The 13,876-nt window shown below is 42.1% G+C and overlaps 1 protein-coding gene across 1 annotated transcript in view; it reads right to left on the reverse strand.

The window, feature by feature from the left end:
• The window catches only part of LOC138282900 (GDP-L-fucose synthase-like), an 84,819-nt gene extending 71,339 nt beyond the window's left edge, over window positions 1-13,480 (reverse strand). Inside the window, exons 1-2 of the mRNA XM_069220911.1 lie at window positions 13,337-13,480; window positions 4,659-4,812 (exon numbers count right to left, since the gene is read on the reverse strand). Coding sequence (XP_069077012.1) covers window positions 4,659-4,810 — 152 coding nt within the window. The 5' untranslated portion in view covers window positions 4,811-4,812; window positions 13,337-13,480. The remainder of the gene's footprint in view (window positions 1-4,658; window positions 4,813-13,336) is intronic.
• Window positions 13,481-13,876: the final 396 nt, after the last annotated feature.

Consider the following 13,876-nt stretch of genomic DNA (forward strand, 5'->3'; position numbering starts at 1 on the left):
CCAGTACAGGGGATAGGAGTGCTCCAATTCAATAATGTTCTGTGATACCGAGCCTTTAAATCAACTGATTGATTAACTGGTTGCATTAGGATTTGACCTACATTGGATACGCTGGAGCCAGCAGAATGAACCATTGCTGAAGAAGCCATCCCTTCTCACACCTTCAAAAGCTCTGCATTTACCATCCAAACTTTGAGCCTCTTCTCTAAGAAATCCTAGCGAACACTTGTAGAACGTAACTACAGAAGTTCCTTCACTGTATCTGAATTTACACTAAATAAGGGTGCAGGAACGGTGTTCCAAGATGTGCAGAAAAACTTCCCCTACATCGTTGATTTTTGCCCAATCATAACGCAGCTATGGACGTAGGACCCATCAACCATCTTTGATGGCCCCAGGTGCACCATTCTCCTTCTTTGTTGGACTAAAGTGGTGTGGAAATAGTACGGAACCAGTGTAAGCCTTTTCTTAAAAAAGGATGTCACACTGCTTATGTTCTGTGAGGGTTCACGTTTGCCACCTCTGCCTTTTACAATCCATTTTCAGCCTTGATACTTTCCCCTTTTAGGTCTGAGTATCTATTTTCATGATCACGTAGATGAGATTTGGGCCCTTTTAAGGGGAGGGGTTCTAATAATCCATACAAAATAATAGCAGAAATTCAACTTCAAATGGACCCAGTCTTTTTTCCCTTCAATAGACATATAAACACAAAAATAGACCCTCTCGTTTGCAAAAAAAACAGCTTTCTGTTTGTGCAATTTTACCTCTCCTCATCTTGTCTCATCTCTTCCTTTTTAATGTAATGTTGTGACAATTCAATTAAGAGAAAAACACCTGTAGGTGTATTACAAAAGTGAGACATAGGTCGGGAAGTATAAAAACACTCACATATTTTATATTTGATAAAAAAGACTTCTATTCAAATATATCATACCACACTGCATTTTGGTTCAACCAAAATGAAGTGATCCTTTTTGATGCAGGCCAGTCTTTCAACATCCATGCAAGATAAAAAACGATTTGCTTCTGCAACAGGAGTTGAGGCAGTTCTCCAATTCTACCATTCTGTTACCAGCAGAGGTTGTGCCAAAATAAGCTGGCTAGGATAAAATGAATGAATGATTATAGCTGTTGGGATATGCTTCCTGCTCTTTAGTCACATTTTGTTGTGTTCATGTTCTGTGCACCATATTAGCTAAAGAGAATATAAATGTCATTCAGCAGAAGGAAGTAACAAATCAAACCTTCAAATAGGCTAATACAATCATTTATTTACAAGCTTTTATGAAACGTTTCACTTCTTCAGGGAGTGGCTAACTGAACAGTTGAAAGAAAAACCTATACATTTTGGTGCAACAAGTCTAATGTCTGCTTTACCACTCCTTATACGTTAGGCTGAGTAATTCCAAACACAAAACGTTTACAGAAGTAATGAGGGCAACTTGACTGCATCAGCAGCTTTGGCAGCAAATGTGAGAGAACATAGAATTCCAAGAGGACCCATAATCAAACTCCAGGCTGGGTGGAATTCCTCAACCTAAATTCTAAGAGGGAGTGGAGGAAGGGGGTGGCAAACAGAAGTTGTACGTGTTTCTAGCAAAGTCTCATTTGGATTTGCAAATCAATGGCCTAACTAATGTCAATTTTTTACTTTCTTCTGTTGAATGACAAATATGTTGTGCTAACAGATCTATTTAGCTCTATGGTTAACTAAGATGGCCCCACAGATCATATGAACAATTATGCCTTATCCTCATAGGTAATGAAAATGTCCAAGTTGGGTCTTGACACCAGCACACTATCAGAAAGACTGGAGTCTTTTCGAACACGCTCTGTGGGCTCCAGAAGGTTCAACCATGCTCCATGTATCGAGGATGTAGCAACGTGCAGTGGGAAGCACTGGTAAAAGTTGTTTCTCAAAGCATTTTCTCTGTCCTCCATGCTTCAGGGGGAGCAGTAGTGTTAGATATAAATGAAATCTTATGGGATCTAGTGTAGAGACAAGTAATCAGAGTAGCCTTCTCTTAACTAGTAACTAAAACAGTGTGACGTAATAAAGAGGTAAACAAGTCAGAGTAACCTTCTGCAGTCTAATGCACAGTACAACAGTCACAGTAATCCCATCTCTAATCCAGGTGAGGGCACACTTCTGCAAAATGCTTGTTTGGGAATGGACAGTGGTTCCCTGGACCACTGTCAACTCAACCTTTATAAAGTATTTTATTTAATTATGATTATTATGGTGTTAATGTAGCCTTGTTTCCTTTAGTGAAAGCGTACTGCGTTTAGAAAATACTTTATTTAAATGGAATTGCAGGTATGGTGATCTGCTGACATCATCCTATCAGAGCGAGTAGCAATTTGCAACCTACCTCACGAATGGTAGTAAGAAAGTTTGAACTGCGAACCCCTCCAAGTTGTGATTTGGCAAACTGACCTAGTAGTACATAGGTTGGTTTACAAAATCAAAATCTATTCACAAAAAAAAAAATCAGTGCACAATTTGCAACACTTTCTGCAAATCGATTTTTAGTACATCGGGCTCAGAATATACACAGTCATTAATAGGATTCTTAGTGCAAATTCTGAGGCTATTATTGACACTAAAGGGTGGTCACTTGAGGTACTTCTTATCTTTGGGTAAATGACAATTTCTACAAAAAAGGCTCCAAACCTAGGCACCCTTTTTAGCATCTACATCAATTACACCTAGTGACCAAAACTGGCTTCTTCAACATGTTTCGGTTTAACACTCTGTTGCACTTTCCATCATTAAAGAACTGTGCATTTGTAATTGGCACCATAGCTAATGCTTTACTAGATTACAGTAATGCACAGTCTGCATGTCTTTACAACTATCTTCTACTTAGAGTCGACATGGCTAATTTGAAGTTGCTAAGGCAATCAACCTGAAAAAGAAAGTCTGCATTTCTTCAGAACAACAAGCTCTGAACTGGCTCCCAAAAATAGACTGGACTGTATTTAAAGAGTATGGGTGCTCTATAAATGCTTGCATCAGCTAGCTCCTAGCCATTTGACCTACAAAAGTTATCACCAAATAACAGCTTAAGACTTGTGCAGTAAAAACCAGGAAAAGCTACTGGTTTCAAAGTAACCTCACGTTACAAGGGAATTCCTAGTTTTCAGAGCAAGGGCCACTACAATGAAACCCACTTCCGCTTCACATCTGATTTTCACCCACACTTATAGGTTTCAGAAAAAAGATGAAGTGGTGGGCGCATTACAAACGCTGTCATCCTTTCACTCACTCATGATAGATGGTTCTTCAGTAGTTGCAGCATCAGAGTAGCAGCTGAAACTAGCGCTGAAGTTATGAGGTCTACTCCATTACACTATTTTCCATTACTCCACTCTAAGCCATGCTGAACAGCAACCATGCTTGTGTACAACATGGCTAATACACATTGGCAAAACCAATAGTAGGGAGAGCTATTGGCTTTGCCAACACTTATTTTACATCTAAAGGAATCAATGATGGAAGACAGTGGTCGAATACGGTTATTAAAAAGCTTTGCTGATATTAAAGGTTTGTGAAACTCCCCAGTAGACAGGGTTGCTTTTCAATTTGCACTTAGCCTTCAAGAAAAGATTAAAGCTGTGGGTGCACCATACCATCAATGCCAACTTACAGAAGGATCACTTCCACCACATCATCATCTAAGACTGCTCATAAGTTCTTCCCTAGCCAGGACCAAAGCCCGTTATTGTCTCTCTTCTTACATACCAATGGGACAGTAAACATCCGATTGGAATAGACGGGACAGAGAAGCTACAATAGACTGGATCGGTTGTGGAAAATAGATTAATCAAATAGATAAAACGCTGAGAAGACACTTGTTGTCTGAGAAAGAGAACTAAGCCCCCACTCTCAGATCACAAGAGATCTTTTGGCCTCAAGTCCAGCCATCTAACAATTCCATAAACGGGAGGCACCCCCACAGAGGCACGCCAGTAAGTTAAGGAAGATGGAGATACAATAGGGAACAGCTTTGACACTTCGAATAAGTCTTCAAATGCTGAGTGTAGGTATACGAGTACACGGTTAGGATGAACGTTCTTAAAAGGAGCGCAGAATTTGGACATAGGTGTACAATTACTCACAGTAGCATGACTGATCTGAATGCAAACATGAGATTCAGTGCAACTTTTCCAATCAGTTTGAGTTTTCGGAGTAGAGACAGGAGCAATCAGAGAATGGGATCCACAGAAGAGTGAGTGCTTATGCAGTAACATGATTCAGTAAAGCATTCAAACCCCCAAAGGGCATGGCCTACCTGCACCTCTAACCCAAACTAGACAAAGCGCAGGAGAGTTGTATTGCACTAGTGTGACAAAATAGTTTCACTATACAAAAAGGCAAGACTATTAGCTTTTCAAATGCCAATATAAAATGGCCGGGTTCCACTTCTGAAAACATGAATGTTTCAGCTGGAATACAGAAAACATGAGTGTTTATTGCTTTATAGTATATCTATGCTACTTGCTTTAAGTCAATAAGCTGTGTAATGTTAGCACATTATGAACAAAATATATGTAGATTTTGTCAGTCGAACACAGACATATGCTTTTTTGGGGAAGTAGGTACAGTTAATGCATAGTAACAACGAAAATAACAGAACAAAAAAGGTACTCACGTTAGGTCAGCATCTTTGGAAGAGAGAAAGATCCATTCCTCATCCGGCCGGCCTTCCCCTTCTGCCACCACTCTCTCTATGGCTTTCCCCACCAGTCCAGATCCACCAGTCACAAGAATGCGCTTGGATTTCACTTCTGTGGCCAGAGCCATGACTATCGAATTGATTTAAAAAAAAAAAAAAAAAAGTTCAGTTCAATGACTTTTCCACGAACTGATATTTTACAGTGGGTGCAATGCAATTTATTAATTTGTAGGTCGAAGCCTACTAGACAGAGTAGTAATCTGGCTTGCTAACAACATGTTGTTGCCATTGTGAAAGCTTCCTTGGGAATGCATTCCGACCATTGGATTTATGGTTTTTACTTACATTTTCTTGCTTTCCATTTGCTGGCTTTATTTGTTTTAGGCTGTCCAGCTGGAGTTCATCCCTCCAATAGAGCATAGCCTATTTACTGTATTCTTCCACGGCCTAAACAGACCTTTAAATATTGCTTTTATCTTGTCACATTTGCTATGCATTTGAAGACTGAGGTCAAATGTCAGGTTCTACTGGCAGAGGGAGCTAGGTGTTTACTTTTCTTTCTTGGACTTCAAAGTATCAGGATTTGTGTAACAATCCTGCTGGGTACTCATATGAGAGGAGAGGCTGTAAGATGGCACAAACAGGCTGGCAGAGACCATGTTTCCCCCGGACCCATTACGAGATAGCACACCGCCAATGTGACCGCTGCAGTGCCCCGGAGGCAAAAGACATTGGGGGGTGTCTTCTGCAGCAGAGGACTGGAGCAGTGGCCAGCTGGATGCTCTAAAGTACGCATGTTACTTTGGCCGGCAGTTTTTTGCTGGCCAAAGTGACATGCACTCTTTGAAGCCCTCCACTCAGCTCTCTCAAGACAGCTGGGTGGACACCAAGCACAGGATTCCAGGGCCTGAAGGAGCATCCAGCCAGCCAGCTCCATCCAATACAGGTAATTCTCTCATACTGGTTAACAGCATGAGAGCAGTGTCTTGACTGGTCACAGGAGCTCCACTGCAGAACACCGAAGAGGACATGCTGCGGTCGGTAAGTACATTTTAATTTAACTTAACATGGGGTTTTGGAAAGAGGGTTTTTTTATTTTATTTTTTATTATGGGTTTTTAAAGGGAGGGGGTATATTATCTTGGGCTTTTGAGGGTGGGGGTGTTTTATTAAGGGCTTTTGGAGGGAGGGGGTGTTTTATTTTATTTTTTGGGAAGTGGTGGGGCACTTTGCTCTCCCCACCACTTTTTAAGTTTACCAGCCACCCCAGTGTGTTTATTCCATGGCCAGTGGTGTGCTTGTACAATATGTACTGAAAGTATGACATGCTGTGTTAAGTAACCAATATAATATTAAAACATAAAAACATTTGACTAATTCAAAGTGGCCAGATGGCCTGTGCAAAAGGAATTCAGGGCATTCCAGTAACCAGTTTGTTCAAAATATGACCATCTACAGTAACATACAAAGCACCACGTGTATTTACATTCTAAAAAATAGGTAATTAAAAAATTTAATAAGACCTAACTTTGGCTGACTGCTATAGAGGGAAGCGTATACAGTCTCTTCCGACAAAGGCTGTTTTAAATGAGGAACCATGGGGGCAGCTGCAGTATTTTAGGGCAGCTGTCAGCCTGCCTGCATGCCTTTAAAAATAGCACCTTACATCACAGCAGCTGCAAGCCCAGTTCCTTGCGGTGTGCGACCTTTCAGAGGGGAAGGAGAGGTGGCATGCAAGAGAAATTAGCCTTTCACATTCTATGTAATGCCATGTATCCTGTATGTATGATAAAAAAGTGAATCATTCTAGCATTTCCAATTAAACAATACATGCATCTTGGTAAAAATCTGGTTCCTCAATAAAACACATCACCCCATATTCTCCGTTAATCTTCAAAACAAAATTAATTGTTTATATCAGGGATCACACTACCTTTACAAATCATCCGAGTTGCCCTTATATACAGTGACCGGTGCAGGTGCCAGGAAATTTCATTTGGGAGACCACATAACTAACAGTCACCTTGGGAACAAGCATGGCAAAGACCATAGGCCACAAGTTTAAAAACCAAACACAAACAACCTATAAAACAAAGGCTCAGCAACAAGCCAACAGCGTCATGCCATTTTGATGGCATACCCACTCATTTTGCACGCGTGCCAACAAAGGCTTGTGTTTTTTTAATTTACTGAACAGAGTTAGATTGGTACATTAAAAAATACGATTTAAGAGTTTTTAAGGCAGTGGGGCAGGCAGCAAATTGCAGCCTGGTCTTCACACCCCCTCAAAAAACAGAAGATGGTGCGCGTGGAGGGCAAAGGAGGAGCAGGAAGTGGGGGGAGCAACATGAAGTGGGCAGGGAAGGGAAAAAGCAGCACAAGAGGGGCAGCACCTGGAGGAGTAGCACACAAGAGAGAGATAGCAACATGAGAGAGACCGCAACAGGAAGCGTGGGTTGTTTGGCAGGGGGTATCCAAAGTACACAATGGAGAGAGCTGGAACACCCATACACTCTCATGGAGTGCTTACGCAAAAAGGAAGAAGCAGTTCCCCAAAAATGAACAGTGAAAGGAGAGACGTCAGCCAAACAGTGAGATGGTAAAGAGGCTATGCTACAGGGGAGGGACAAACTTGATGGACAAAAAAAAAAACAACAAAAAAAAAAAAACCATAAGAAGCAAGCAAATGAGAGTGACAATAAATCCAGCCATTGGTAAGCAATGGGTAGGCTGTTAGCCCCCGTAGCTTCTTAATCATTAGATCTTATACAACCAGACAGCTTGTGCTGTCTGGTAGGCTAACCTAAACAAGCATTGGCAAGGCAATAGATCTCACCTACGATGGGTATTCACTTTGTCAATTATTTTAGTCATGTTGTATGGCTGCTGCAAAGCATAATTAAAAGTTAAACAGTTCTTTAGAGTAAAGCAATTTTTTTTTGTAGCTTGCGGGAGGGAGGGTTGGGGCAGGAGAAAGAGAGCACGGGGCACAATATGGACAATGGTGGGTGTGGGGAAAAAGCAATACGACACCACCAGCACTAGCAGTGTCATAGCACAATCTTTTGGCATGTCGGGTGGTGGGGGCAACACGTGCAACAGATACAGCACAGCAAAAACAGAGGGATGGAGGCTGCCACACAGGCACTAGAGGGAAGGCACATGGCAATGGCAACACGAGCAATAGATGGGCAGCAGATGGTGGGGCAACGCACGCAACAGAGGGACGTAGGGTAGTGGGGGCAATGCAGACAGCAGAGAAACAGCTGGTGAGGGAATACATTGGACAGCAGAGGGTTTACAGGGGGCAGGAACACAGAGGGAGAAGGAAACTCCTCAAGGGAGACAGCCGAAACAAAGTATTCTGGTAGTGTACTTAAACAGAAAGAAAACATGCGTACCTAAAACAAATGAGCAGGGGAAGGACACAAGCAACATGTCCGGGCTCCAGGGAAGGGACAAACAAACAGAGGAAGAAAGCCTATAGCAGCTGATCAATACGAAGTAAGCAAATGAGAGTGACAATGAAGCAAACTAATGGTAAGCAATTGCAGCCCCTATTAGGAAATAATATATCTTGCAAGAGACCGTGCATTCGCTGCCTTAGGCAAAACCTAAAAACGAACGATTGAAGAATTAAACAAGGTTACAGAGGACTTTCTTCTATTTCTCTTACAAGCAGATGATCCCAGGAAATGGGGAACACAAGCAAAGCATGGTAGGAAGGGAAGGAGGTTCTAATAAGGAAGGGGTATGGGGAAAGGCAAGAGATGCAAAGTGAATCCACATTAATGATGGGCTAAACAATATAAATTACAGGGCAGAAGCGGATTAGTGAACTGAGTGGAAGAGCGAGAGGAGTTGAGGGTTTCATCAAGTGTGAGAATGTCATTGTCAGAGGGGGTTTATTCGTCTGCATTTGCTAGCTAGATGAAACCAAGCTTGTGTAGCACATCTAGAACCCTCCCGTTGGGCAAGGGATTTCGGGATATACCAGAAGGCTGTGTGGAGGACCAAAGCTAAGGGGATGGAGGGATAACCAAGGTTTCAATTGATGCAGGTCATATTTATGAAAAAGACAGTAAAATATGAATAAAAGCTGTCTAGGTTCCCAGATACATAAGGTTCACAAAAGAGATTTCGAGCCAGCAGGAATACTGAGGAGTGAAATTGAAACTCTTTGTTCTCAAAATAGGAGACGCATTAAGATATTGAAAGGCGAACTCCAGCCACATCATTCCTGAACTAGAACACTGTACCAGCCTGGATTCTTTGTTGTTTTTTTATCCCAGAAACAGATATGAACAGTTAAGAAACTTTTATCTTTGAAGGGACTAACCGCCACTTCATTTAAAGTTGGATTTGGGAAGTTGGTAATGACAATATCAGACACATAAGCACTGGCAAATAGTCTGCCCTTTGGGATATACTGGCTTTGCCAATGGCTTTAAGTGATTCTGTAGAACATTACCAATGCCATGCAGCATTAAAGAGAAAAAATATACTCTCATGGAGAACGCATTATTTTGTAGATGAGCACAAACATCACCACACGTGCTCGGCTACAGAATGACGCAGGTACTTTTTTTTTTCCCTTCAATTTAGCGAACTGATTTGGATTAGTAATTTTTTCTTAAAAAAAGAAGGAACGGAAGACTTTTTTTTTTTTACTAAACCAGGTGGGGAAAAGCAACACAGAGGGCAGAGCGGTGGCAACAAAGAGGACGGCGGGGAAGCAACACAGAGGGTGGCAGAGGAAAAGCAACACACGGGGCGAGGGACAAACTTAGGGGGCAGCGTGGGAGAAGCAACACAGGGGGTGCATAGCAGCCAAGTTTCAAAGGTCCATCTTTGATGTCCTTTTCCAGTCCAGGTTTTGCCCTTTGAATTCTGGGTCTTATCCAGTTTTACAATGGACTATACAATATTACTAGCCCCAGAGCACAAAGAAAAAACCTGGACTGGAGCAGCACATCACACTTGGACCTGGGAAACTTGGCAGGGCAGAGGGAGGCAACACGGAGGGAGGGATGTAAACAACACAGAGGGCGACAGGGAAACAACACAGAAGGAAGCGGGGAAGCAACACAGACCGTTGATTAAGCAATACAGAGTGTGCATGGATGCTAAGTTTCAAAGGTCCATTTTTTATGTCCTTTTCCAGTCCGGGTTTTGTCCTTTGAATTCTGGGACTTATCCTGCTTTACAATGAAATATATATGATTACAACTCCCAAAGTTCAAATAAAATATATTGATCGGAGCAGCACATCACGTATGGAGCTGGGAAACTTGGCAGGACAGAGGGAAGCAACAAGGAGGGCAGGGGTAGAAGCAACACCGAAGGCAGGGTGGAAGCAGCAACAAGGGTGAAGGGGACGCAACACGGAGAGGGAAGCAACACGGAGAGCGAGGGGGAAACAACACAAGCATAAGTGTGGGAAGAAAAGCATACATCTGGAAAAAACATGAACTCTCTCAGAGCGTTTAAGCGATAAGAAAAAAGTAGTTCCCAAAAAGTGAGCAGTGATAGGATATGAATAAAGAGAGTAGGCTCTAGGGGAGGGACAGACAGAAGATGGACAAGGTAAGCCACTGAAAATTAATTAAGCAAATAAGAGTGCCATGAAAGCAAGTGCTGTCTAGTAGGCAGTCATGAAAGCAAATCCCCATCCGCCATAAATTCAGTCGTAATTAATCAATCACATTATGAAATTAAATCATGCGCATACCGAAATGATTTATAAAAGTGATCTGACCAACAGACTGGTCAGATCACCATCAAATTCCCTTCCAAATATCCGCACAAACTAAAATCAAGGGTCAAACGAGAAGGGAAAAAATTAGGGATTACAAATGCAATCAACAGAACAGAATTGGTGTGGCAATGCCAAACCGCCTTGGAGTTTAGGATGGACCAAACATTGGATTAAGAAATGACGCACCTCTACAACAGAAATATGGCCTACATGGTTTAGAAGGCGGCTCCAGTACTTGTAAAAAGGCGGAAGAAAAAAACTCAAGTACTGCGGTTTGACCAATACATAAACAATGAAAGAAGAAAACTACGATACCTGGAACGAGCAGTAAAGAATGCAAATAATTTGATACAAAACGGCTATCTTGAATGCCATAGCTATCAGATCTCAACAAGACAAACCGAAAACCAGGCCCAGAAAACTCTTTGAGATAATACCACAACAATTTAGACGCCTCGTCAGGGGTAGTAAGCGCTATATAAGTACGATTACAATCAGGAAAACTTGCAAACCCACAATTGCAAACAGCTCAGTGGACACCTATAATGCTTTCTTCACGTTCTTTAAAGATAAAATTACAACCACATGCAAATCTATTCTCAGCCAAGATAGTACACAACCTAGAAAATCCATCAACCCCACTCTTACAGCACGCAGCCAGAATACTGACCAATATGCCCCAACAGTCCCACATAAAAACAGAGCCTTTTGAAACAATTTTAGATATTTATCTGAGGGCGAAACAGAGAAAAGCATTCAGACAATGGAACCTACCACACATTTAGATGATTCCATTCCCTCTCATTGACTGAAAGAGATCCTCCAATCCATCACTCACTTATTGACGAAAGTTGTAAACACGTCTTTATCCAATCTGCCTTTCCTGGCTAAATTGATAGTACAATCCACCCACGATCAGCTAAACAAACACATCAAGAATGTCGACCTGCTAGATAAACACTAATCAGGTTTCAGGAGTGGACACAACACAGAGGTCCCCACGCTAATCATCCTTGAACATACAAACATCATTAGACCAAAACGGATCTGGTCTCCTAATTCTCCTAGGCCAATCTGCGGTGTTTGACACGGTCAGCCATAAATGCCTCAGATAAACTCTTGAATTCAGAATGGGCCTAGCAGGATCCGTCCTTAACTGGTTCACTTCTATCTTGCAAAACCGACAACAAAAAAGTCACAGTAGGGACCATGCTAGCTGATGTAGCAGACATCAACAGGGGCGTTCCACAAGGATCTACAATCTCACCAACACTCTTCAATCCATACATGGAACCACTCACGGAAATTCTTCAACAATCAAAAAATTCAGACAACATGTATGACGATGATACCCAGCTCTACATCAAACTCTTCTCTCAAGAGGACATCCGGAGACTGGGTGATTCCCCGAGGATACACAAGACTGGCTGGCACACAACCAGCTAAAACTAAACCCCCTGAAAACCGAAATCATTTTTTTCTCCCCACTCCTTGAATTCCAACAATTGCTGTTAACATCAAATCTCTCAACTTACACCAACCATATGCGAATCTGTAAAATCACTAGACATCACAAACGACTCAAATCGAAACATGCAAGCTTGCATACAAGATGCTACTAGAGGTGCTAAACGACATCTGCACCGTCTAAGAAAATTAAACCCCTTCATAATGCCAATAATAGCGGTTCAATCTCTAGTGCTCCCAAAACTGGACTATGGGAATGTCACTCACAGGTGTACCTACAACCAGCCTAGCCCCAACGAAAGCGACAATAAATGCAGCATCAAGACTTAACAGGCACACGTCGCTACAATAACATCTTTCCATCTCTCAGAGCCCTCAACTCGCTTCCACTTGCAGTCAGGAGACAACTGAAGGTTGCAGCATAACACACAAAGCACTACGCAATTCTGCTCCCAAATACATAGCGAATAGGACCAAGCTAGCAGGAGGCATATAGGACTCCAGAAGTGCTGAACCACCCAAATTAAAAAAAATAATAATAAACTCAAGGTTGCACGCTCACCCGAGCTGCCCCAAAAATGTGGAACTCCTTAAAGAGAGCAATCACCTCATTCACACTTTTAAAGAAGTTAAAGCTATACTACTAGAAAGATATTTTGCATAAAAGAACTATTTTGAAACGTTTATGTCACCATATTTAAGATTGTATCCCATTGTGTTATACATTGCTCTTCGAATTCTATGTGTAGCGCATCTTAAATAACAGATGTTCTTTCTACACAGCAACCATCGTCAGCTCTCTCTCTCTGTACAGCGCTCTGATATAGTGGTGGTCATGTTCATGCTTCATAAACCACAATAAACAAAATAACAATATTAATTTAGTTGTTTTAAATCATTAAGGAAAGACTTTAAAAAGGGCAAACAATTATGTCACACACTTTTTACAAATGACACACAAAGGCAAACAGTTTAATTGCTAATCAAAATGTGTCCTGCTGTCAGGTAGGCTCGACGTAAAAGGGGCTTATTATGACCATGGCTGCAGAACAGGATCCCATTTCTATGAAAACAGTTTCCCAATAAGCCGGAAATACATCCATTAGCTTCAAAATGAGCACTCCCAAAACAGTTATATTTCCATGGAATTCAATGAGATCTTCCTGTTAAATACCCGAATCTCTTTTTCAGTCAAAGATTGAGTACTGGGGGTACCTTTTTATGAGGGGCGGTGGCTGGCCTGGAGTTATCTGGGTATTAACAGGTGCCAGTCATACCTCACCCCCTCTTTGGGTATTTTTGTAAAACAACATTCGCGCTTCGGGGGCGTTTCCTTCCGGGAAGTAGCAAAATCAGTTTAAAGTCAATGAACCCACGTATAAAGTCAGAAACTTTAATCCTAAAACGCCCCCCCACCCCCCAAAACCTACCTTGCAAAGCACAACACCGTCTCCACCCCGGTTTGCAACGTGTTCGTAAAGACGTCCCACTCCTCCGCCAGGGACTAAAGTGCTCCCATTCCGCGACCCGCTGGGAAATTTGTACTGCCTCTTGTACTGCCTACTGCCTCTTGTACACCTCTTGTACTGCCTACTGCCTCTTGTACTGCCTCTTGACGCTCCCCCAACGCGATGTTGCGCAATGCGCGAGCAGTCACAGCAACACAGATGCAAACGAGGTGTTTAACCCCTTCGCTGCCAATGACACGTTTCTGGTCATTTTCCCGCATTACTGCAATGCCTGAGATTGTCACGCAAAAGAACTGTGTCCTGAAGTGCGATAAAACCTCTTGTTCCAGTTTCTCAAGCTCCAAGTAGTGTTTATGAACGGCCACAAGGTGGTGTTGGTGTACAGTGGGAGGCATAGGAATTCTCGATATAGTACGATATATATATATGGTTCCCTCATCTTCACCGCTTAATTTTGCTTGTCAGAAAGTGTAACTCATGGTCGTTGAAATGACACTCATA

The sequence above is a fragment of the Pleurodeles waltl genome, chromosome 2_2 (assembly GCF_031143425.1).
Source record: "Pleurodeles waltl isolate 20211129_DDA chromosome 2_2, aPleWal1.hap1.20221129, whole genome shotgun sequence".
Lineage (NCBI taxonomy): Eukaryota > Metazoa > Chordata > Amphibia > Caudata > Salamandridae > Pleurodeles > Pleurodeles waltl.